This window comes from Carica papaya, chromosome 4 (genome assembly GCF_054855325.1).
Source record: "Carica papaya isolate Zhongbai chromosome 4, ASM5485532v1, whole genome shotgun sequence".
NCBI classification, from domain to species: domain Eukaryota; kingdom Viridiplantae; phylum Streptophyta; class Magnoliopsida; order Brassicales; family Caricaceae; genus Carica; species Carica papaya.
In genome coordinates this window covers 24144419-24170113 of record NC_142312.1, presented here as the reverse complement: position 1 = coordinate 24170113, position 25695 = coordinate 24144419, and the positions used below count along the sequence as shown (strand labels likewise).

General features: G+C 33.0%; 4 protein-coding genes across 18 annotated transcripts; all 4 read right to left on the bottom strand.

The window, feature by feature from the left end:
- Window positions 1-1398: 1398 nt before the first annotated feature.
- On the bottom strand, window positions 1399-5817 carry LOC110818413 (Lung seven transmembrane receptor family protein). Its single transcript, XM_022047303.2, has 5 exons — window positions 5423-5817; window positions 4193-5111; window positions 2796-2891; window positions 2391-2527; window positions 1399-1914 (listed from the first exon to the last, which is right to left on the bottom strand). Exons 1-5 carry the CDS (start codon window positions 5650-5652, stop codon window positions 1740-1742), a joined length of 1557 nt encoding a protein of 518 aa, XP_021902995.1. The 5' UTR covers window positions 5653-5817; the 3' UTR covers window positions 1399-1739.
- A 1119-nt stretch (window positions 5818-6936) lies between these two features.
- LSM1B (Small nuclear ribonucleoprotein family protein) lies at window positions 6937-10434 on the bottom strand. Of its 3 annotated transcripts, XR_015818574.1 has the most exons (6): window positions 9788-10434; window positions 8925-8993; window positions 8715-8830; window positions 8566-8628; window positions 7322-7395; window positions 6937-7208 (listed from the first exon to the last, which is right to left on the bottom strand). XR_015818574.1 is itself a non-coding variant. In XM_088218307.1 (5 exons), exons 1-5 carry the CDS (start codon window positions 9846-9848, stop codon window positions 7131-7133), a joined length of 387 nt encoding a protein of 128 aa, XP_088074433.1. In that variant the 5' UTR covers window positions 9849-10429; the 3' UTR covers window positions 6937-7130. The 3 variants fall into 3 exon arrangements, 2 of the variants coding, with proteins under 2 accessions (XP_088074433.1, XP_088074434.1); XM_088218307.1 differs by lacking the exon at window positions 7322-7395 and having other exon boundaries at window positions 9788-10429; XM_088218308.1 differs by lacking the exons at window positions 6937-7208; window positions 7322-7395 and adding an exon at window positions 7438-7462.
- A 778-nt stretch (window positions 10435-11212) lies between these two features.
- On the bottom strand, window positions 11213-19535 carry LOC110818417 (protein NEGATIVE GRAVITROPIC RESPONSE OF ROOTS-like). Of its 3 annotated transcripts, none has more exons than XM_088218294.1 (6): window positions 18644-19535; window positions 13544-13616; window positions 12080-12621; window positions 11812-11983; window positions 11654-11706; window positions 11213-11549 (listed from the first exon to the last, which is right to left on the bottom strand). In XM_088218294.1, the coding sequence occupies exons 2-5, from the start codon at window positions 13602-13604 to the stop codon at window positions 11687-11689; spliced, it is 795 nt and encodes a 264-aa protein (XP_088074420.1). In that variant the 5' UTR covers window positions 13605-13616; window positions 18644-19535; the 3' UTR covers window positions 11213-11549; window positions 11654-11686. The 3 variants fall into 3 exon arrangements, with proteins under 3 accessions (XP_088074420.1, XP_021902999.1, XP_021903000.1); XM_022047307.2 differs by lacking the exon at window positions 18644-19535 and adding an exon at window positions 13725-15701 and having other exon boundaries at window positions 11650-11706; XM_022047308.2 differs by lacking the exon at window positions 18644-19535 and adding an exon at window positions 13725-15696.
- Window positions 19536-19668: 133 nt separating this feature from the next.
- Window positions 19669-25105, bottom strand: LOC110818483 (Nucleoside diphosphate kinase family protein). 11 transcript variants are annotated; one of them, XM_088218301.1, is made up of 6 exons: window positions 25087-25105; window positions 24658-24734; window positions 23618-23842; window positions 23282-23389; window positions 22928-23037; window positions 19669-19843 (listed from the first exon to the last, which is right to left on the bottom strand). In XM_088218301.1, the coding sequence occupies exons 2-6, from the start codon at window positions 24732-24734 to the stop codon at window positions 19812-19814; spliced, it is 552 nt and encodes a 183-aa protein (XP_088074427.1). In that variant the 5' UTR covers window positions 25087-25105; the 3' UTR covers window positions 19669-19811. The 11 variants fall into 11 exon arrangements, with proteins under 11 accessions (XP_088074427.1, XP_088074430.1, XP_088074423.1 ...); XM_088218304.1 differs by having other exon boundaries at window positions 22928-22984; XM_088218297.1 differs by lacking the exon at window positions 19669-19843 and adding an exon at window positions 20476-20882.
- Between the last annotated feature and the right edge of the window lie 590 nt (window positions 25106-25695).

Sequence of the window (25695 nt, the reverse complement as noted above, 5' to 3'; positions counted from 1 at the left end):
ATGGTGCCGACATCAACGTGTTTTGCTGCGCGACGTGCTTTGATTCGTCGTAGCTGATGACTGAGTCATCCCACGTAGCTGAATTTTTTCTTTTTGTATTTTGATCGTCTGTTTCTAATTTTTCTTTCAAAAACACTCACCGAACTCAAATTTTCACTACTTTCCCCCAATTACTTTCAATTAGGTTCATAACCTATTTTTCTCAAATAATTTAATTAAATTAAATTTAAAAAATTTACAAAATAATTTTTTAATTATAAATGTCAAAATTGATGTCGAGCTAAATTTCGGGAGTAGGTATTACATTTATAAAAACTAACAAAATGAGAAAAATTCAAACTAAAAAAATTTGTGTCTCACTTGATCATTATTCACTGAGAAGTTAGAAATAAACTCTTGTTCAACAGAAAGAAAATAAATATTTATTTGATCTTGATTATTATGGAGTGAAAGAGAAACTAAACTGGATATGAATGAATCTTTTGATAATATTTATAAATGATTTTTTTTTTTTTTTTGTGAGAGAGATAGACATTACTATTTGTAAATTCAAATATTTGTCCCAAAGTTAAAAAAAAAAAAAAAAATCTTTAAAGAAGTTAAAAAAAAAAAAAAAGAAAATACTCAGACTCTAAGCAAGATACAACAAAAGTGGCAATGCCGTTTGGAGGGAAGGAAAAAACTTATATTGGGAAAAGAACAATAAAGAAAAATAATCATGTTGGCAATGTCGGAAGCACAAATTTTTCTAACACATTAAATATTGATTAAATAATGTTGATTTCGTATCAGTATTTTAGTAGTCTAATAATTAAAATTATTATTATTTCTTTAAAAATTATAAATTTAAAATTTACTAAAAATATAAAATCAATTATTTTGTAGTTAAACTATAGAATAACAATGACTAAGTTATAAACTAACTATCAACGAACCTATAATTAATTTATAAATAACATTATATTTATCCAACTATTATAATTAAATTAAATTAAATATAAGTAAATTTATTATATTTATAAATTAAAAAATATTTTTTTATGTATACAGTTAGAATAATTATAATAGGTTAAAAATTTGATATAACATTCTACATAAAATAATAATAATAATAATGACTACTCACTCGAGCCTGCAGAACTCTATTATTCATAAGAGTGGTTGATAAATTTTGATTATGAAGCTATTTCAAATCAATTATTCATTTGAATGCACATGTAAAATACTTCAATAGCACGAAATAAGACTTTTAAGTTAGATAAGACTCTCTCTCTCTCTCTCTCTCTCTCTCTCTCTCTCTCCCCATGTGTTGGATTCTGCACTCCAAAGAAGAACTATTCTAACCGCTCCAAGGGAATTCCCTATTCTCACTTGCATAGGGAGATTAAGCAACACAAGTAATAAATATATATATATATATATTTGTATAAGAAAGGAAGCTAATGAAGCTTACTTGTATATATTCTTACAACAGGTCACTAACAATTTAAATAACCAAATTAAAAAAAGACAGAGAAACAAGATACCCTTTAGAAAAAGGGGTAGAAGAAGAGGGAAAAAGAAACAAACTTAACATTCCTATTGACTCCTGTGACTCCAAAATGCTGATACGCTCAATTAATCAAAACAGAAAGCTGATGCTACCCTGAAAACTGATATTCATGTGGCTCTGGTACAGCAATCAAACAATAGGATGAGTGAATCCAGTTTTAGTCATAACAGAATGAATGATCTTTACTTCACTCTCTCTTGTCTTCTTCTAAATCGCCTTTGGATTCTCCATTGCTGTCTTGCAATGGTCTGGTTTCTGATGCACTTCGAACTTCCTTAGAAGGCATTGGAGATGGTTTGATGAGCGTCAATGTATAATCATCCTTGTCAAACTCTTCATTTGGGTCTCCAGAGTAAGCATACCTATTTCATCAGAAGACCAAAAAAAATGTCATGAGCTAATGGTGGTGTGAAATTAAAAATTAACTCAAATTTATTAAAGAAGCCCCGTTTGATTAAATTCCTATTTTATTCTCTTTACTCACTAGGATTTCCTTCACATACAGAATGAAACTATAATTTTTATTATTGAATCATTTTAACCTACCTGGAAGTCAAACACGAGGAAGTAAGAATTAGAATTCTAGCCAACGACAAAATTATGATCTATTCAAAATATGAATCCTAGTAATCAATTACAAATTAGCTCATTGAGTTGGATTTTTCATTATCACATTTGAAGCAATGCAATTTCTGTATTTGGTTCGAGTTTTTTCCCCAAATTTATTTCTCAATTACCATGTTCTTTCGTTTTCAATCCATCTAACATCATGTTTTGTACTCTCTCTCCATAATTCCTGGATTCAACAAACTAGGATAATGAGAGTCATGTCCTTTACCTCATTGAGCTTCCAGAAGGGGCCCATAGAGCACAGATAACACAAAGAAGAGAGAAAGACAGCACCTGCCAGAAGGCTGGGATGGCCCAAGCCTTCTGCCATTGTTCATTGTAAGCATCATTTGACTTGAAATATAGCTGCAAGTAGAAAATCATGAAAGGTGTAATAAGTAAAACAAAACGTAGACTAGAACAAGGATGAGAAAAAGAATAAATCTAAAAGACTGACTTATCATTCTTTCCCAACTATCTTGCGAGAAAAGAGAAAAATGAAAGCCTAAACATAGTTGTGATATCTAGATCATTAAGGCTAAATTACTAAATTTGCTTATGAAAAAATAAGTTAAAAGACAGCAAGGAAATTAGCCTCAATATTTCTACCGACAGTGATGCAGCGCCAGATTACCTCATAGCATATCCAGCCGACAGAAACAATAACAGCCACTGCCAGAGCATTTGTGAACTTTCTGTATATATCCAACTTAACCATCATTCTTCTTGCCTATTAGATCAAGTTGGAGGAAAAGGTTATCATATCTTTTTTGTTTGAAGTTCTGATAGTGTCAAAATATAAAAGAAATAAGAGACATAGAGTGGCAATGCTACAAGAAACAATAACTTTAAGGGCAAGATTACTCAACAAAACCCCTTGCAAAAATAGAGTTGCAATAATATGAGATCAACAACTGCAAGCTCACAATTACCCACCCAAACCCCTAGCATAAACCAAAACACTTTAAGTGTTCTAGTCATAGAGCCTAAATTCACCACTAAAATTCCATAGATAATGAAGTGCACACATGGGCATGTCAGATATCATGGAACAAGAAACTGCTCTTAATCCATGGATATCAATATTTTTCTAAAGTATTAATATGAATAACATTCAGATTAAAATACACTATGGTCCTTCATATGTTACTGAAAGTAACATGATCCTTGTACCTTGATTCAGGGTACCTGCTATAGTCCTTCACATGCAAAATGCTTTTTCTTAATGATCATACGGGGAGCAATCAGATCCATCTTCCAGATTCTTTTTTATGCACCGTAAGCCTCATCCAACCGATGCCAGTAAAACACCATCAAACTCTAGTTTTTGTTCAATCATTCTTTTGTAGGCAGCACACAAACAACCTAGTGCAGTACTAATGCTGTTTGTACATAACCTATGTCATGCATTTACACAGACATTGTAAAGATCTAAAACCTAAACATCACTTGCTGATCAGTGTAATAAGCTTAAAAGAATCCAAATGCTTCCACATAATTGTTGATGGATCTCATTAAAGAGATTCACCCAGAAAGTAGACAGTCTAACCAACATTCAATTGATTACCTATTTGTATAACCACTTCCACTATTTTTAGTAGAAAGCCTAGTAAGTTTCATTTAATTCAAAGTTCCAAAAAAATATTTATATTCATAGCAGCATGAATACTGATTACTTTTTGTCAGAAAAAATCTTCTGAATAGATGCACATTTTTTAATCATTGAATCAGATGTTATGCCATCTGAGAAATCTATTTTGTTTGGGGAATAATGTATAGCTCCTATTTAAATAATTTAGATGTAGTTCAAGAAGTTTACTTAAGAACAAAATACAAACATAAAAGACGGCACTTGCAAGGTTTGCCTGTAATCAAGGTAAAGATGGCTATACTGCATATATCCAATTGGGGAAAAAAAGAAATGCATTTTTTAATTATATCCAAAGAAAAGAGAATTCTACTTTTTCCTTGTCAATAGAAAGAAAGAACGTAAAAAAGAGCTAGCCAAATTTGAGAATGCAAAGTGGGTACCTGAAGCTTATTTAGAGTTGCAGAAAGTGAAGTAAATATCCATATAATGAAGAAAGCATCCAAGATTGCCACTGGAAGAACCAAGAACAATCTCGCTTTTCCTGAAAGATCACTGACTGCACCAACATTTTCAAGCAATTCAAGCACTTCAGAGGCCAGAAAGAAGGTCATCCCAAGCATGATCACCTTAGATGTCAAACCACCTAATGTAGGTCTAACAACACCATAGCCCATTGAAACCATCAGAATGATAATCCGTGCGACTGTACGCTTAACTGTACCAAAAGTAACTGCCCAGATAGTGATCCCCGTTGGCCTAATTCCAGACTCGTTGAATTCTGCATAGTCAAAGTACCAAAATGCCATCTCAAACATGCCTAACGTTATCACTAGTGTTATACAATTCTGTAATGGGAAGACTTCTCTCCAAAATCTTGCATACTGAGAGAACCAAATGATTCCTAGTATCACAAAAGCAAGGGACATGAACCCGTAGAAATTCATTAACGGTGCCATTCTGCCAGGTAGGTAACCAGTAGGATTTTTCCATATGGTTTTCCCCTCTATGACCAAATCTTTAAGAGTTGCATCACAGTGGATGAAGTACAAGTTGTACATCCCAGTTTTAGTGATTTGTATAAACTTCGATGCCAATGTTGCAGCTTCCTCATTGACACCAAATGAGACACCAAACACTTTGGGCCAGCTAGGACTCTTCGTGGAAGGCCGGTAAATGATTTCCCCTTGAAAACATACACCAAGTTTGGCAAGATCTGCTGTGCAGCATACAGCTCTTTGACCCCCATATGCTGAACCCCCTATGGTCTCCCTGTCTTCCACTTCAAAAACAACGGCATGGATCCGCTCTGAGCTGACATTAGCAGACTCCTTGGTCCTCCGAAATGTAATCTTATCAAAACTGGTTATGGCATAAGAGAATGCATATAAATTAGTAAAAGATTCACCCAATTCACGGTTTCCTACTGTAATAAACAAGGAAGAAAAACTCAAATTGAAAAGGATTCTAATTGATTAAGCTGCAAAATCAAAAGTTGCGGCAGTCATAATTTTATACAATAAAAAAAACCAACAAAATTATACAACCAAAAAAAAAAAAAACGCCCCGACTAATACAATATTCAATGAGTAAATAGTAATTACCTCAAAAAGAAGCAAATCAAGCAAACACGGGCAGAATTAGAGAAGAATGACAGAATAAAGTGAAATTACCGTATGTAGGAGTGAGTATTTGAAGGAATGGCGGTGTCATTGAGAGTATCAGGAAGAGAAGCATAAATTCCTTCGCTGCCTCCATGAACAACAAACGCGTTGCCTTTGTTAGTAAATCTGTGTCGTCTGTACTCATGAACTGAAGCTTCAGTGAAACACAGAAACGAGCAGGCGTAAAGTAGTAGTAGTAGAAATAACATTGGTATTGACTCGTACAGCTGAGACATCATTGGTTTTGAGAGATAAAGAGCAAATCCTAGTTCAGAGCGAGAATGTAGAGAGCAAGCGAGAGAGAATGAAGTGTGGATCTGCTGATGCCAAACGGAGAGAGAGAGAGAGAACGCGAACTCTAGCAAGTGTACTTAGAGAGTTGAGCCGTTGGATCTGTTCTCTTTCCAATCAGACAGTGACAGATGTGGCTTGTGGGGTTATTAAACTGAAAAATTATAAAACGCTGTCGGCCCAACTACTACATTTATAGGCCCATCTAACTTTGACACTATTAGATTTAGACCTGGAGCAAAAGGGAATTTTAAAAATTTCACGGGCCCAAAATATAATTACCTCCTTTTGCTGTCCTGAGCCCCGACTCCTTTACAAAAGAATAATTATCAACCAAATTTTTAAAGAGAAGGAAAAAATAACCAAAATCAATTTTCTTTTTAAAAGACTAGAATTATTTACTGACTTTTTGTTGGTAAATCTCCTTATAAATCATTCTTACAATTTTCATTCAATACAAAATTCTACATATATCTGTATCGAGTATCAAATTCTATTTATTCACTTTACATTGGGCGTCCCTTTTTCTTCTTTTCCTGCAAAAGGTTTGAAATTTTGTATTTTACATACCCATACAACAAGTTAGTCTTTGGATTTTCAGACATACTGTAAAAAGAAGAAGATACCAACAGTAAATGCAAGATTTTTTCCCACTTCTCTCCAAGTTGACATCCATTCTTTCAAATGTCATAGTATTTAAAGATGTGAAAGTTCAACTTGAATTTTGTTATCATCTTAGTCTGAAGCAATTTGAGACACTTGGATATATTAGGAAAATTTTGAGACTTGAAATGGGCATAAATGCAACTAGCACAACCGAGCAATATTTTCAATCATGTCAAAAAGGGTACTTTTCCTTTGAATATAAGTTTGATTCTATCGCCAAAATAAATTATAGAAGAATTTTTTTTCCAACAAACCTTTTTTCTTTTCTGTTGATCTGAAATGGGATAAGTTTAATTATGGATTCAAAAGCTAATCTTGTAAACAAGACCATAAAAGAAATTTTGTGTTTTTGCCTCGTTGAAGATTGGATAGGTCAAAAATAGGGAGAAACTGTTATTTGCTCTTTTCCACCCCCCCTCTGACTCCCCAAGTTCGTCAAAAAACAAAATAGAACAAGTGAGGAGCGAAGGGTAGAAGCATTTTACTCCCGTTCTTTCAGATTCGGGCAGAAGGATCATGATAAGCATTTCTAGATTTGGGTGTAAATCTATTAACTTCTAACACAATGAATAACAATCACAAACATCAATATATGACTGTTAAAAACTTGTGAAATACATTCACATGTTACAGCAAGTCAAATTGAGAGAGAAGAGGATGATCAGGTGGAGAGACTGAAAGTTTAATCTGATCATGTTTCCTACACCACATACCGCCATAAAATTTGCGGGCCATGAACAATGGATGTAGGGAGCATGTGTTAGTCCAAATCAAGAAACTCCATTCTTTTCCTCATTGAGCCTTTAAGATCAGTAGCTTCTCTCTCAGCCTTCTGCGCCTGCATGAATCATGATGCCCATCTTTAATGAAAAGGGTTCAACATCTTTCCTTACTTTTTTTTCATATATAATTTAAAAATCAGGTATATAGCTTTATTCTTGGTACTTTTACCCGAACAATGAAGCGGGTGCCCCATTTTGAACAAACAATGTTCTTTGTGAGCAACAGCATGCTTAAACTGGTAACTGCAGTTTACCGGTATAACTTAAACACGTGGATATCAGGTCATTAAGGATTTACTCGCTGCCTTTACTATGAATTTCAATAAAATTCAAAACTCAGAATACCATAAAAAGATTCATTTGTGATGATAAGTTTGAAACCAGTAAATATAAAAAAGATCAATGATCGTAGTTAAGCTTAGGCATAAATAACTCTACTCTGAAAGATAAGATTTAGCATTTTTTAACAAAATAAAAAATATTACAGGAAAGAAACATGTCCTATTCTCAGAACTACAAACTGAGACTTTCCAGCTACATTATCTATATTCTACAGGCATATGGTTTCCCTCTCAAGATGTATATAATTTTAAGTTAACATTCCATCTGAGCTCCAAGAAGTATTCTCTCTCGGCCAAATCATTTCCAGGTTCCATATTTCTGGAAATTTCACTTTTAACTTCCACCATTATCAATTCCTGCATTTTGACTCAACAAACTAACTTGTATTCCCAAACCTTCTGCTTTGCTCCTCATTGGCACCACCTTCCACCACTTTCCAACTACTTATCCCTACCCACCACTCTGAAGCTAGCCCGGATCACTACCTAAGAATTAACTCCTCTCAAAGTTTTAATAAGGCTTCCCAATCAAATGGATAAAGACAAGATCACATTAGCAAAAGTGGAATGCCAATATTTACTATAAATGTAGCCACTATTTCCAATCTAAATGATATGGAAATGCTATGAGATACTATATCTGGTACCACCAAATCTGCATCTAGCTGAGTAAAACTCCTAGGTCAAAACTTACACACGTATCCACTCGAATATAACCAATTTAATACTTCTTCTACGGTGACCCTCACAAAAAAGACAAACTATGGGGTAATGCTTACAAATTAGAGATTTATAAACTTCTTTTTCTCTTTTTTTTGTGCTGGATGTCAGTGATATGATTTTCAAATATTCAGACACTAATAAAACTGAGGCAAGTATCTAACATGCCCATGTCAAGGAACAATGATCTCGCAAACATTTTCTAATCTTAGAACGTAATTATTTGAAGATGCAATATACTGGAAACTTATGCATGCACAAAGAGTTGATCAGCCCACTAAGTATTGCGAAGCAAATGAAGTTATCTCCAACAATGGAATGCTTAGTTCAAACGATAAAGATAGGTGCTTACCCTTTTAATTTCTGCAGCTGAAACACGAGTCATATGTGGTGGCAGTTCCTCTCTTTCCAGGTCCTAATACAGTAAATGCAAGTTACCACAGGAAAGAGTATAGCACTAATAAATTGCATGCAGAAATCAAATGATAACTAGTATAGTACCAGCTCGCCAATTAAAACAACATTCTCCCCACGGATGACATAGAGACCTAAAGGGATGTCGCAGTAAAGATCACCAACAATCACTCTCTCACACGCACCCTCGAGAACAGCATTGGCTGCATATGATAAATATTAATCATCTTTTCAAACATTTATCTAAAAAAAAATCTCAGACTGAAAAAGCAATCAATAAGAAAAAGTCGGCAATACCAAATTGATCAAAAGAACGAAGAGTGCCCATAAGCTTTCGACCGTCTCTAAGTAGTACAAGAAGCTTCTCTGTGCCATATGAAAAAAAAAAGTAAGAGCTCAAGTAAGGGAAGAAAAGGGAATCACTGTACTCCAAATCTCCAACGTAAAAAATGACCATCGTTTCTCACCAAAAACTATGATAACAATTTTTTAACTAATATAGCTGTAACACATCCTACAGCACATTTAAGTTCAAGAAAAGTAGTCACCACTGCAACACATTAAGATCGATTCAAATGGACCTAAAAGTGCAGATAGCATGTATTTTCATTACTATACTGTTACCAAATAATTCAGAAAGCTTTCTCTTGAAAGATGTCTTGCATCAAAGAAGACACGACTATGAACCATTTCAATTGACTGAGATCACACCTCACTAGAAGTCAAACTTGTAGACTTAAGAGCTGTTTTACAATCGTATATTAAACCAAAAATATGCTTTGCTAGCAGAAATCTCATCCGAAAGGACAAACAATCTCGTGATTTAACACCAAAACAACGGACGCCAGAACCAAAGAAAAAAGAGTAACCAATATCTTTATAGACAATAGGTCAACCAAGTATACAGTCCTCCAAGTTTTTGCTACACAACTACATACGAATCAACCAACCGAATTTTCATTAAAGGCGCCATTTTTAACATCAACAGCTCTTTCCAAGAAAAAAATAAATAAATAAATATCCAGAACCCATTGAAAGTTTGGTATTTATATCAGTAAATTGCCATAAAACATGAAGTAGATGGCATGTTATGAACTAGTATTTAAACATCCCTGCGTATGCATGCATCTGCGAGTGAATATATTGGAGAGAGGTCTTACTGTCAAGATAACTGGCCAGAGAAGTAGATAGGTAGATATCTTCGGGTCCAGCCCAAGACATCGATGCTAAGCTTGTATTGTAACTCGAACCTTAACTTTTTCCGGTCCTTCCAAAAAATTCACCGAAAAATTCTTCAATTTCCGATCCAAATATTGCATCTGCTACTCGCAATTTCCCCTTTTCGTTCTCCAACCAACTCGTTCACTCCTTAAGCAAACCCAAAAAGACAACAAGATTTACCACGATAAAGGACACTAAAAAAGCAGTAATGATCTGAAAAGAGACCAATCTAAGAACAAGAAACCAAGAAAGACGAAACCCTAAATTGACTTATGTAGTCTGCAACAGGAAAGAAATGTATGCTGATTGAATTGTGGATATAATCTTCCGGATTGAAGGAGATATGTGGGTTTATAAAAGGATACCAGATCCAATCGCTCCGGAAGAGCGAATAAAGGAAGAAAACGAGAAAAGATAGGAAGGGGGAGGGTGGGGGAATGAAATTTTTTTTTTTTCCTTTGTTTTTTCAGGGTTTGGGATTTGACATGGTGGAAGTTAAAAAAACAAAAAAAAAAAATCTGGCAGTAATTAGGTTGCCATTGATTGAATAGAAATGAATGCGAAACTTTCTTATTATATTTTCACACATTCTGTCTGTATGGCTCAAAGCCTGGACTTTCATTATTATGGAAAATTCATTTAAAGTATTTCTGTTTATTTTAGTTGAAGAAATATATAAATTATATTAGAATGCAGAATAATAAAAATGAAGTAAAAAATATATTTTATATTATATGTAAGCATGAATTCGTAGAGATGTACAACGATTATATATACTATGAATAATTAAACTTAATTTTTTTTATTAAAAAAAAAAATGCCGAAAGATAACATAAAAAAATTTTAAACTTCAACCACCATTTTCACAATCATATTTTTATTATTAACTGCCTTACTTATTTCGTTTAAGATAAATATAGATTTAAAAAATAAAACACATTTTTATATATCAAACTCATTCTTATATTTTAAATTTATTTTCTTATTTTCAGATCGAAAGAGAAAAAATATTTTTTTCTCTGCTAAAAATTTGTTATTCAATAACTTCTGTCAAACAAAGGATTAATTAAGTCAGAGGATAATTAGAGATTCTTTATACCAGTCTTAATTACTAATTATATTATATATAGACTGGTCTTAAGTACCAGTTATATTATATTATATTATATATATATATATATATTGTATGAAAGCCAATCGTAAAAAAAAAAAAAAACTAACATAATTATAGAAATTTTTGTTTCTAGATTGCAATTGGTTAAAGTTTATAAGGTAAATTGTATCTAATTTGTATTTTTACTCTTTATTTAAGGGTATAGTTTTGCGCACATAATAAAATTAAATTTAACACACATTCAAGTAAATATAATAATATATATATATATATTATTCACCTCAAAATTATCTTACAAAGAGGAGAAGCTTAACAAAGCAAAAAAGGTGTAGAGAAATAGGATGAAAAAAATGTTGGAAAAGAAGCTTTTGGCAGTGCAGATACAGATACAGATATCTCAATATAACATGTGTTGATCTGTCTTATCTTCGACAGATACAACCATGAAAAAAAAAGGGGGAATGCACCCATCAACTAGTTATCCATCTTCAAATTTACTAGTCCTATTCAGCATACGCCACACAAAGCTTTATTTGCTTTCCAAATATTTCACTCACTCCAACTACTTCCATTTCTCAACTCTGAATCTGCATAATTCGATAATATTGGAATCAAGTACATATTTTTATATATAAAAAAAATCAACTTAGAGAGAGGAACTGAAATTTTGGAAGTTAAAAAGACTACCTACTTAATTACAGTGCTTCAAAGAGCGGAGACAGGTTCAAATCTCTAGAACAATGTCTGCAATAAACAAGATCCCATTAGTTTACAGTTCATTTTGTATATACGTCATAGTCATAGGCCCAAATAAGATATAGATAGAACGGCAGCTCAAAATCAACTTACATTCAGAATCTGTTTTCACCCATTTATATCCGTCACTGCTTACTTTCTCCCTAGTTTCATCTTCTTCATCTTTCTTGTCCGAACTTTGCTTATCCTCCAAATATTTCTTCATAGATGATGCCCGAGAATAATTTTGAGTATAAATCTTCTTGTGAAGCATTACCCTTAAAAGCTGCAAACAAATATCATGTACATAAGTTTAAAAAAGAAGGCTACTGGCATTAAAAATTATTACTCATTGACCATTATATAATAGACTTATAGATACCTTTTCAAGTCTTGACTCTTGAAGTGTATTTCTCAAGCTTGGTGTTGGTGCAAAACCACTTCTACACACAAACATCTTCTTGAGAAGGAAAGAGAGGGATTTTTTACCAATTGCTTTCTTTTTGTGATCTGCACAAATGTCTTTGCATCTGCCAAGTATGAGACTGATTGTACGTTCAATATCTCCATCTTTATCATCCGAATCACTGTTAAGCGCGTTGCTGATTCTGCGATCAACTTCCAAGCTTGAAGGACAATTAAGAAATCTATCCAGTGGAAGGTTTGCGAGTTCCTTTTCCACATCAGAAGTTGGTTTTCGTGATAAGAGTTTTGTTAACTCTGTTTGTAATTTTCCAACTTCTTCAGGAGAGAAGTCTTGTAGATCTTCCGATGAAGATGGATCTTCTTGAATGTTGGATGGTTCCCCTTGGATACCTTGGTCATCTGAATTATCCTTTAGATCATTGTTACCAAAGGTTCCTATTGCGAGCAATCCGTGTGGCCAGTCACTGAACTCTTCCCGTGATTCTTGTTTCGCATGATCTAAATAACAAGATAGAAGGAATTGCATGACGAACAGAAAAAATCGCCAGATTCATCAAACATTATAATCATGGACCAATCAAATTAGCAGTGAAGAATAACTGAATGGACAGAACTCAGGATATTATTATAATCAAGAAATGAACTTTTTTAAAGTTGAATTTTTCTTTCTTTCCTTTTGCACCTTTATTATTTAATGCAAAAAGTATCCACAAGGGAATGCCTAGAGGATAGTCCAGAAAACATAGATCGGGAGCATCAACAACCATTGAAAGAAATGGCCTAGAATCGAGGTTTGAAGATCCCAGGTCCCAGCTGTCCAGTTCTTTCATGACCTCGTACAAGTCTAAGAAAAGTACTAGTGCTTATTAGGAGACAATCCTCTCAAAATCTTCTATTATTTTGGAAGAACATGACAAAATTGCACACTCACAAACTCAAGAAACATCTTAAAAAGTAAAAGAAAAACAAATATTGGGCCAAAGACTCAGAGCCTTCTCGAAAACAAATCTTGACCCCATGAATAGCTCCTGGGGTCAGAAAAAGAGCGAAGTTTTTATTCAAAAATGTTCAATTTACTTTCCTTGTTTATTACCTTGATACCAATTTTAGCGGGAAGAAATTTTGATTACATTTAATAAGACAAATTGACATAAGGAGCGGAAATGTTCACCACTAAAGGTGGGCGCTGAACCATAAAGATGTTTAAAATATAAACATCAAGAATCCAACTTAATTTAGAAGGCAATAACAATCTGTCATGCTTATCACCTTCTAAAATCCCATTATGCAGACAGAAAAAAAGGAGTGAAGGTTTACTCCATTAAGCAATTGTATCTTCATAATGTCAATTATTGTAGTATCTTGTTATGAATAAACATTTACAATGAAGAAAAGTAAGGAGCAGAGATGAAAAGCTTACGGGTCGTGGAGATTGCGTTGTGTTTTTTGCTCTCTTGCTTCCCAGAAAGCTTATTTTGCATCCAACCAAAGAACTGCCATCAAAGAAAATAGAAGCTTTCTAAGAATTCAACACATCAAATACGGTAAGTTGTTGCTAAAAAATCATTCCCGCGGAGATAAAAAGTAGATATAGCAATCACCTTCATTTTGGAGGAACCAAATGGGAACGTGATGGAGATGGACAGAGTATAAATAGGAACGTGTTAAGGGAACTGATTCAGTAATAAAGAAGCCAACAGGAGAGAAGCTTTGAAAGAGTTAAAAATATAGAAGACAATGAAGAGATGAGGGTTTGATGACTTTGATGGCGGATTTAAGTGGTTCAAGTTCCCAAACACGGCCTTTTGCCAGATTATTTATCCCCTTCTTCCAACCATTGTATAGTGTGTTCAAACTCCTCCGTCTCTATCTCTCTCCCCTCTTCCAGTCTTTATACAGGTAATATGCCCATATCTGGCTAACATGAAGACATTCTCTTGTAATATAAAAAAGAAATCATATATCTATATTTTATGTACACATGGGAGAGGATTCTACGGGTGACAAACTACGTGGCACAGATTTCCTCAAACTGATCATTTTACTGATTTCTATACAAGCTTTTCTAGCACAAGCTTATTCAATCTCTATAATCTTATCGAATGGTTATAGCAGTGACACGAAGGAGATACCCCAGGAAATTTTGGTGTAGAACTGATGTTTCAATTTTACTTAATTTTAGTATTCCCTAGTCGTGTTTACAAGGATGGTACAATTGCACATGCTATATTGACCATGGGATCAGTCTTTTTGCATTAATGAACCAGAAGCCACCAACATTGCATGTATGGCAAGTTGCTATTAATTATATATATATATATATACATGGCCAGTGAAAATCCTTTTAAAATTCATGATCTATCTAATAATAATCCAAGTGCATTCCAGGTGAAAAAGCAGAAAATTGTATAAGGAAAGAAGTTGAAAGATGAAAGAAAAAAGGACATAGGGTCGTATAATAGCCTAATAGCAACAAACATTTGAAGAGAATAACCCGTGGTGATGTCCCCTCGCCGACTTCTCCCTCTCACCTGCTCCATCATTCTTTTGTAAGAACAATCTACACATGATTTTCTTTCAGAAATGTTTTTTAGATGATATGATCTAAAAATATTTCATTAAATCTTCTGTTCCATGTTTAAATAATCATTAGAGAAATGGAAGATTATTCATTTAATTTTTTGAAAAATGAACTGGCAACAAAGACATTCCAGGTTAGCTGGTAAATTATTTGAACAACTAGTTTTAACTGTAGCAAATTTAATATGTAGAAGAATATAAATAATTTCCTAGTCTGAAATTAAACAAAATTTGCTACTATCACCAAGTTCGTCAGATTTGGCTGTTCCCGATAGATACTGTGGCATCTCATATTATATATCATTAACAACCACCATCCAAGGAAACTACATGTTACTTGGTGATGGTTCAAAGTTCAAACACATATCTATCTTACCTTAGTTTTAATTTTTTTTATAAAAAGAATCAGCTAAGCACCATTACTTCTATTGTTCCGGAGCTAAAGATCTCGCACTCAAATTTTGATCTCTTCTAATTACTACTTATCCTTCCCTTGCTCATTATTGAAATCCTCCAGTATAACAAAATTTATCAAATATTGATTAAATAAATATACAAAACTGTGTTAGAATATATGGCAAAATAAATTACTCCAACATTTAAATAATCAAGTATCCAATCCTAATATATTATTTCACAAATCTACATTTTTATCCCCAGCACCATCAAGGACATCAAGTCCCCATGAGAGGAGAGAGGTAGACAAGGCTTAACATAACATGCGTAAGCGTGCTCTTAACCGAGAAAAAAATAAATTTATACTATGGCACTTTCTCTTCTTTTAGTTATTCTCATTCCTTATAACTACATCATAGTCCAGGACTGCTCTGGAACGGAGCAACTAGAAAGATAAGGAAGCAGCAGATGCACGAATGGAACATGCAAGAGTAGGCTTTGAATTTCATTCGAATATACTGGACAAAAGAAAGATCAGTCTGTATACTACTAATCTTATTATTTTTATTTTCCATTTATGTATATACACATATCTCTTTATATATAAAAAATGTATGATATTTGAAAATAATAAAAAAAATATTAGTATACTTTTTTTATACACACAAACACATTTTACCGTACACATAATATAGTTTATTTATAGTTCGTAAATATAAATATATACATGTAATTATTTTTTATACTATAATTTCATAAAACTCATCCCAAATTCATCTTCCAGATGACGTGAAAAGTGAAAACTCGTCCCTCGAATTGTCTTTTGATACTTACTTGAATCTATTCTTAAACCAATAGATGACGAGTGCATTTAATGCATTGAACTCTGATGAACCTTATATGCAGATATATTAAGAGATACATAAGTATATATCATTATAAGAGCTTTTGTACATAAGTATATCTCCAAGGTGCCATTTTGAATGTCAAAATAGACAAACCTTAAAATTCTTCTAACATTGCAATCAAATGTGGTTAAAATGCCACCCAATCCTTTGTATTAGTAGACCACAAATAGACATGACCATGTCTCTCTTAAAAGTCTGTCTCGTATAGATATTATTGTAGCAATCTCACAATATATATACACCTATACATGTAAATCATATACAAAGACGGAGAAATATGACATTTGGCAGCACTATAATGCAAGGGCAAAAGTAATCACAAAGAAACTGGAAACTTAGAGAGCATGCAATTCGTTTTAAGATAATTAAAAATTAAACCCATATAATTTATTATTCTGATGCTATTAAAATTGATCAAATATAGAATGCATTTTCATGAGGTCAATTTTTCTCATTATAAAGAGATTTCTTATTTTCTAGTTGAATTAAGTATGAATTTACATAAAAATTTTGAATGGCAAGAATATTTTATAATTTTTATAAAAAATACATAAAAGCTAATTTTTAATTAAAAAAATAATTAATTGCCTTTTGTAGTCATTCATCTAAAAATCTACATAAACACTTTATAGTATTTGGAATCTAAAAAGTTAGAAAAATAAATAGGTAATTCAAACAATTTTCAATTTTAAAAGCACTATTATAAACTTAAATTTCATTAAGATTTAGAGCAATGGGAAGTAAAAACACTATAAAGGTTAGTCAATTATTCAAACTGCCTCAATGGCAGTGGCATTTACGATATATTTATATATTAAGGTCACTGTATATAATATACTCCATCAAAGGGTAGCAACAAACGAATGCAGTGAAGTTTTGGGGCAATTAGACAGCCTATAAATAAATGATAATACCGTGGCAACTAAAATGATGGCAGATAGATCTGTTTCAAAGCAAATATTTTTAGTTTATCTTTCGTTGATAATGGCCCCCACTGGGCACATCCCAATCACGTGACTGACCCAATCAAGTGATCCTCGTCGCGTCAGACGGCCATGTTTGATTATGGAGGTCGGCTACGTGTCAAAGACATAGTTAATCCCATAATCCCCTGTCGGTCCAACACGTGCACCAAAGGGGTCGGGTTGACTTTCTACAATGATCCCTAATTCTAAAGCCAAATTGGTTTTGCACGCTACTTAAAACTCATAACACCATTGGTAGAACCATTTTTTTTTTTTTTTATTTCCTCATAATATTTATCTCAAGTGCATGGGAGAATTCTTTATTCATCTTGCCGCTTTCAAGATCACTCTTTTTAACATGATTAATTATATTACATTATATATATTATCAACAATATTTTAAAGAGACCATGATAATTAAAGTGAGTATAAGCACGGTTTACTTGGCCAAGTGTTTTCTTAACATTAAAATTGAAGGATCTACATTATTAAAAGAAGGCTGGTTTTGCATGGATGTATATGTTAGAAGATGGTTTTGCAGAAACCCGTGAATCACAAGAGAATTTATTATTTGGTTTTAATTATTTAACATCATTTAATTGGTGTGGTTAGGAATGTTTAGGAAAGACCGATAACTTATGTGTGAGATGTTGTTTGGTTGATAAATCACAATGTTGAACAGCTAAATCTTCCAATATCAACTGGTTAAAAGGATATCCCGTCATTGCAAATGAAAATTTCTACAGTCTATCATCACTGAGCTCGTCACTACAATAGTTTTCCAGAATGTAAAAGAAATACAACTCCTCGATATGTATGTTTATGCAGATGAAAAGAGAGTCAAGGATCACTCCTATCAAGATAACAAAAAGAAAAAGAAACCATGTGAGTTATGTATCTACTAGATATCTAGGGCTTCGTAACACTAACTAATTTTGCAAGGCTTACTAATTCTGGAAGGTTAAGCACTTCGGCCACCATAAACTAAGTCCTTGTATGATGTGGACATCAATCCTCCATGTAGATGGTGGCCCCCTCGTAGTTTGACTAGCTCGGCTTTTATTGGATCTTCGGTTTATTAATAAACAAATGTGTATTGCATTACCAAGAGAAAATGATGCAAAGTGAACTAACGATAAATTACTTAATAAATTACAAATTATAATTATATTAAATGTAGAATAATCTTTCTATTTACGAGTCTATTATTATACTTTTAGTAACTTTGAGATTTTATTCTTATTAACATATAGGCTTCCTATTTTTATTAGTATTTTTACTTTTATTAGAAATAATATTCCTACCCTTATTAGTTTTAGTATTTCTTAATTTGATCCTATTTAGTAAAAATTACCTAGTGAGTATTGTAAATATCTAAACAATTTCACTTCTTGAGACAGATTTCAATTATTCAAAAATATATTTTGAGAATTTCTCAATACTTGATTGTACAATTCAATCAAATCTTAGGCCTGATATCCAAAAACCTAACGTGTGATATTTAGGATTTCTCCAAATTTCTAAATAGATAGGTAAATTAATCTTAAGTTGTCCTATATCAAATTAAAAAGATAGAAATTGAGAAATATAGAAAAAGAAAAGAAAGAACTTAAAGGAGAGATATTGAGAAGAATTTACAGGAATAGAGAAGTGAGAGAAAAGAAAACTCACTATTCTCAGAAGCTTGGGTCTACCACTTTATACAACTGAGTTATATCTGTTGGACATTCATAGAGAGATTAGCAAAGGTGAAGGCAAAGGAAAAAGACAAGAAAGTAAGAAAAAAGGGACGAGGGGTTTTCCTTATTCATTTCCCTGATATTTTTAAGTTTGCTAGCATACTATTTGCAACCATCTATTTCCTAGTCTAACTAGTTTTCAACTAATCTTCATTAGTTAAAACTCTTGCAACTAATTCTATTTCTGCTTGTAGTTTTCCATGCATCAAAATCACACTATGAGAACGCCAGACCTTATCATCCTCGTGGACAAACAAAAAGGTCTACGAGCAAAAGAGGACGGGCCTACTTCGATTGATTTGCATTGAAATAGAACAGCTAGCTGATATAAACCATGTATGTGGAACATTGTCCATGACACTGCTAACAGATACACCCTGCTAACAGATATAGTCGACTCATACTACTTAGCCAGGAGATGATGGCCGTAGCATAAGCTTCAGATACCCAGAAGAAAAACTCATACATTCTCTAGGACTTGCAAGCTTCTTTAGTCACATATAAACCTCTAAGAAACACCTTTCTACCCAAACACGTCAATACCATATTAGATTAGCCTAGTATCATTTCAGATTTAAAAGTCACTCACTTTCAGCTCTAATGTTGCCTACAGATGCAACTAATCTTCAAACATTTTCTTACAAGTGGAACATGAATTATCACTAATTTTTAAAGCAAATCAACTGCCACCTGTCTAGAACAAAGCAACAGTATATGGGTATAAATAATCTATTAATTAAATGACAACCAAAATCCCTGAAAAATTCATAGTCCTAGAAGCAATTAAAGCATTTTTCTTTACTTATTTTCCTTTTTGAGAGGGTAGAAGCTGATATAATCTATGGATATAGCCAGTATAAGTTAAGCTTATGGCGTGGTATCCGATTTCACATATTTCAGACAATACACACAGATATATGCAAAAGGACAAAAAGGAGGAAATATAAGGGAAGTACAGAACCGAAAATGATAAAGAGATTATAACACAATAATTGATCTGGTTGCCTAATTTCACAAAGAAATAGGCACACAGTTATTCCATGGAATAAAAGGAGTAGCAATTTGCACAATTTTGTAGCTCTCCTCTAAGTGTTTAGTAATCACAGTTCATCATGCTCTGTAGCTAGCTCGCCTGAAAAAAAAATTATGGTAATCAAAGTAAATATTAAATTTTCCTCAAATAATAACCGATAATTCTCCAACGTAAAAAGATTGTATCTTTTTCAAAATAAATAAATATCATTAGAAGCACTAAGGAGGTTCAATCCAAAACAAACTTTCTTCCTTTTTCAGCTCATCATGGCAAAGTTTCTTGTTTTAGTTCGCCACTAAGTTGATCTCAGGAAGTAATAGAAAGTACATTGACTTTCAATGGGACTCTTTGCAGGACATATTACACTTCACACTCCTAAATGAAAAAGACTTAAATTTATACTATGGGAAAGGGCCTATTGAAACAAAAACATAAGAAAATGCAAATTCCATTGTTTGAAGCATGAAGAAGGTTCTAGTAGAACAATATAGTTTTAATATGATGATTGGTCTGATGATGGTAATTTTGAAGCAGCTCTTTTCCATTATTTTGCTCTTGCCCAAAGTAAAGAATTAATGGTGTTAAAGAAAATAGTTTATCTGTTAATAGGGTTAAACTAAGTTAAAGAATATTAAAATTGTAATTAATTGTAACTTTCTTTTTCTTATCCCTAGAAGTATCCTTAAGGATGTATTATTTAACGAGAAATACAACATAATTATTAAAGAATATTAAGATTGTAATTAATTGTAACTTTTTTTTTCTTATCCCTAGAAGTATACTTAAGGACGTATTATTAAACTAGAAATACAACATAATTATTACTGACATGGTATCAAAGCTATACATTTAAAAGACCTATATTCTTTTACAAATCCTATTAATAAAAAAAATCCTAAAAAGGAGGTCAGCCTTCATAACCGGTCACCACCTCCCAGCCGCTAGCCACCAGCAACCGAGACCGATCTTCATCACCAATGGCACTAGCAATCCAGCTGCAAGCAGTGGCTCCCTCTTCTGTGACCAGCCTACCCAGCTGCTTCCAGCCACCCAGCCGCAAGCTGCAGCTCCCTCTCCTGTGACCAGCCGCACCCAGCCATAAGTGGTGAACTACAGCTTGCGCTCCCTGCACAACTTTCTGTCCAGTAACCTCTATTTTGTTACTTTAAATTTGCCTTAATTGTCCTAAAACCTTGAATTATATTCGAAACGACATCTCAAATTACTGACACAAATTCCCACATGAAAAATTCTGTACAAACTAATGGAGAATTCCAACCAATTGAAGCTGCCTATTGTTTCAATGAGAAAACTAATTGAACTGGTCATAACTAATTTGGACCATTCAAAAGGAAAAATGAAAAATTAGTCCCATTCTAGGAACCATACCAAAACTGGGAGAGCCAAATTTTGATGCATGGGATGAAAAAGATTCAATAATAATGGCTTAACATCTTTACTGTGACAACAAATTGGCAATAAATATTACTTACAATCCTGTACAACATGAGAAAGTAAAACACACTGAAGTTAATAGACATTTTATTAAAGAAAACCTCGATAGTGGCCTAACAATACACTCTACGCGCCTATCAATTTACAACTTACAAACATATTGACCAAGAGTTCGAATAATCCAGCATTCCAGACCATCATTACCAAGCTGGAGATGGATAACATATATTTCCCAACTTGAGAAGGAGAACTAAAGAATATACTTTATGTGCTAAACTAGATTAAAGGATATTATAGTAAAATGCACTCTTTGTAATTAATTCTGACTTTCTTTTTTTTATCCTTAAAACTTGTGTATATAGGAACGTATTGTTCAATAGGAAATACAACACAATTATTCTTGACAACTGCGGGCCTTGTCTCAGTTTTTATGAGTCTAAGTAATTTAGAATATGAAGCTTCATAGGAATCTCAATGATTACGAAATAGATGCGTATAGAGGATTTCTCCATTATCTATCAAAACGGTGTTTCCCCACTTGAACATTATGTGCTAATACTAAAACTGACTCCTAGTAAATCCTTGGCGGTGAGATTTTTTAAATGCGACTCTGGTCAATTGATGCTATTTGTGCAAGAGGAATGCAGAATCTCCCCATCATCTCGCGTTGCAATGCCAATTCTCATCTCAACTGTCATATACTGCTATTGATTTCTTGACTCTTGATTTGTTTGAACTAGGTGATGAAGGGCTCGATGATGTAAGAAATTTGGACTTGTCAAAATGCCCATGGTGTAAAGAGATGGAGAAAACACATTTATATCATCCTCCAAGCTATCTTCAAGGTGGTTTGGAAAAAGAGAAATAGAAGGCTCAGATGATGTTTGGTCTTCTTTCAATATGGTTAGAGATTTATGGTTCTGAACCTAGGTATATTCTTTAAGGGCAACTCTCATGTCCTTAGTGAGGATTTAAGGGATCTTAGAGATATTTTGATCAATATGTAATTATCTCCATTTTGTCAATGGGTGCTACCCTTCAGTGCCTTGCTTTATATTCACATTTTTTATCTTAAAAAAAAAAAGAAAATCAGATACTTTCATGAAATTTTATTTTTGTTAGAAAGAAAAACAAACATACAGATTTATAGACCCCCCCATATATCTAAGACTATAAACAGCTCATGTCATCTCTTATACGGTCAAAAGTGAACTAAGAATGTTCCTTTGCTTTCTGTGAACGCATCAGTACTCTCCAAAATTCATGGTTAGTGAAGGTGAAAGAAAATTCCCACCAATACCATCCCCAACGAAACTAGTAAAGGAAAAAGTTGTAGGTGAGAAGAAATCCAAGGATCCTATTGCCAGAGTAGCTCAATGCAACAAACCAGAGTAGTGATAATGCTAGAAGAAGAATAAACAGGTAGTGCAATCAAGGCATCCTAAAGCAACTAGAAAACCCTGACAGAAAAGAAATTGAAAGATTTTGAAGATATTTTGTAAGAAAATGAAAAAGATCCATGTTCTTCTAGACCTCACCAATGGACATCCCTCATCAATTTTATACATCAGCTCAGGGCTGCAACATTATCTTGTATTCAATCTACTGGATAAATTAGCAGAAACATTAGTAGAACAGGTACTTTAAGCTAAACTTATCATATCCAGACCTGAAAATATTATATATGCAAATCAGTTTGTTGATTTAAAAAGAGGAAGAGGAACTAACCTGATGATACTGCTTTGAAGAAAAATGAGATCTCTCTTGTAGCTGATTGAGTTGAATCTGAGCCATGAACACAATTCTTTTGTAAATTCAGCCCACAAACAGCTCTAATGCTAAAATCAGAAAAAATCAATAATCAACATTGAATCCAACTGTTAAAAAGAAAAACACAAGTCTCACCCACATGAATATGACAGAAGAATCACAAACAGAAAGGAGAGAGATCACATCTCACAAGACAGCAGAATGGTTGGATGTATCTAACTTAATGGGCAATGTTTGGTCTGGCTAAAGAAGTTCGTAAAGGTTATAAATCTAAAGAAAACTGCACAAAAGACCAATGAGAACATATAGAACCTCAGAGGATCAGATATCTTAGCCTTCTGTGCATCAGTTGGCCCAATTAAAGCACGCCACTCAGCAACAGCATTTTCCTTCTCCAACACCATGACCACGACTGGACCACTGAATAAAACAATAATGTGAGGGAAAGAACTGGTTGAAAAATTGATACTTGCAACCCAAAAGGAAGCAGTCAAAGCAACTTAGTTATATATTGATCCTGTAAGTACTTTAGCAAGACAATAATTGACAATACATGATAAGACAAAACACGTGATAAGTTATGTACTAAACCTATGAGTAGTTTTTCCAGTAAAGGATTAACAATGTAAGATAAGAAAAATAAGTTACCTTGTCATGTATCTGATAAGATCAGAGAAAAAGCTTTTTGATGAGTGTTCAGCATAAAATCTTGATGCTGTTTTCTTGTCGAGTTGAGTGATCATTTCCTGGAAGATTTTAAACCCAGAATCTAGAATAACCTGCTTTATCCAATCAGTGTAGTTACCAGAAACTCCATCTGGCTTTATCATAGCTAATGTCTTCTCTTTTACTAAACCTCCTTTAATGAAGTACCTATATTGCTTGCAATAGTTAAGAACTGAATGTTAAGATAAACAAGAAGAGAGGAACCACAAATCCTAAATTAGAGGATAATATTAAGATGTAAATACTAAAAAGGAAAAAACAGAGATTGGATGTCTATAATGAAAGAGAATAATCAGAAATGTTCATGACCGAGTTTCTAAGATCCAGTTCTTTGGTCCTACCAGGCTATAACTCTGGCTTAAATATCAGAACAAATCTAGCAAAGAATCAAATAAATCCGTAAGTGAAAGGCCAGAATTCCTTATCCTATCGATCAAGTGATCCATTCCTAACAGTAGCAATACATACTCCTAAGCCAGTGTAAAATGTGGCATAAGTATGAAAACCAATAAACACCATGTAATATTCCGCATTCATGTTTGTGCGCCTTAGTAAATACATTAAAACGGAGATATTATTACCACCAATACTAATTTGAACCACTGAACTGAAGCTAAAACAAGAAATCCTCAATCCAACTGAATACTATATAGTCACAGGACAAAGCAAAAAGAAATAAAATCCATATATGAAAATAAAAGAAACTCGAGAGCAAACAAAAAAATCGCCAATCATAACTTGCCTTGACAAATAAAATATTTTTCTAAAAGAATTGTAATTCCTTACTGAAGTTACACTCACTTTGGAAGCTAAAGAAAGTCAAACAGAGTAAATAAGGCCAAAATAAGATCGGTTGCCACGAAATGTTCCTAGACGATGAAAAATTTTCCTGACATCCTCAGCAACGAAAAAGAACCGAATTAACTGCAAAGGAAAAAACTAGAAACCCTAGCTTCACTAACCTTGTCGGCAAGGAGACAGAAACGATAAGGAGACTAAGTAGGAATCTCGCTGCTAATGGAATCCCCCGACATGCCATCTGCAGGATTAAAAAAACATATATCGGCGATTACTATTATCACAATCACGAAGGCACGCAAAGCATCTTCTTCTGGGAAAACTATATAAGCAAGAAAAAAAAACCAGCAAAACATATTATTAACGTCATTAAAGTGATTACTCGGTAGTTTATGCTCTCCAAACACTCTACTTCGTTAATAAAACGTAAACTGAAACGAAATCTAATGAGCGTTATAGAACAATTTAGCTGCTGCTTCTTGCATCCAATAAGTTGAACCTTTAGTTTTCTACCTCGTGCTATTTTACTTTTTCTTTTTCTGTTCTTTCTTTTTGAAGTTCCATTTTCTTCTGTGGAAATAAAGAGTTCGTACCTGGAAGTAGAAAATAAAATAAAAATATTTACTCACGAAGCGCGAAAAATAAGGGCGGGAAAATGGAAGGATACCAAGACAATGGATCATGCGTTGCTTGCGTATCGTGCGTATAATAATAAATTAATTATACATAGAATTAATTATGTTACATAATAAGTTAATTATAGTAAAACAGAAATATTTTCACACAAATATAAAATTCAGCAATATGTAATTTTTTATAAGGTGAAAAGCGTATTAATTATCAAATTAAATAATAATGATAAAATTACTCGTGTAATAGTATGTATGTGTGTATGTAATGATATCTAAAACAATAGATTTACCATTAGAATAATGATATGCATATATGCGTATAGAGAAATTCATGGATGAAAGAACTGAACTTAGTTTATCAATTTACTCTAGAAGCCATTTAGTTTTAATTTTTTTGTTAGGTTTTATTGTAATTTTTGAAATTATCCGGATGTTTTATTAATTTTATAATACAATTATTTAATAATATTTTTTGCAATAATTTTATTAAATATTATATAATTTTTTTAACACCGAAAAAATCTTTAGTTGAGTTTTCATTGAAGTATTGAGGATTGTTTCAAAATATCA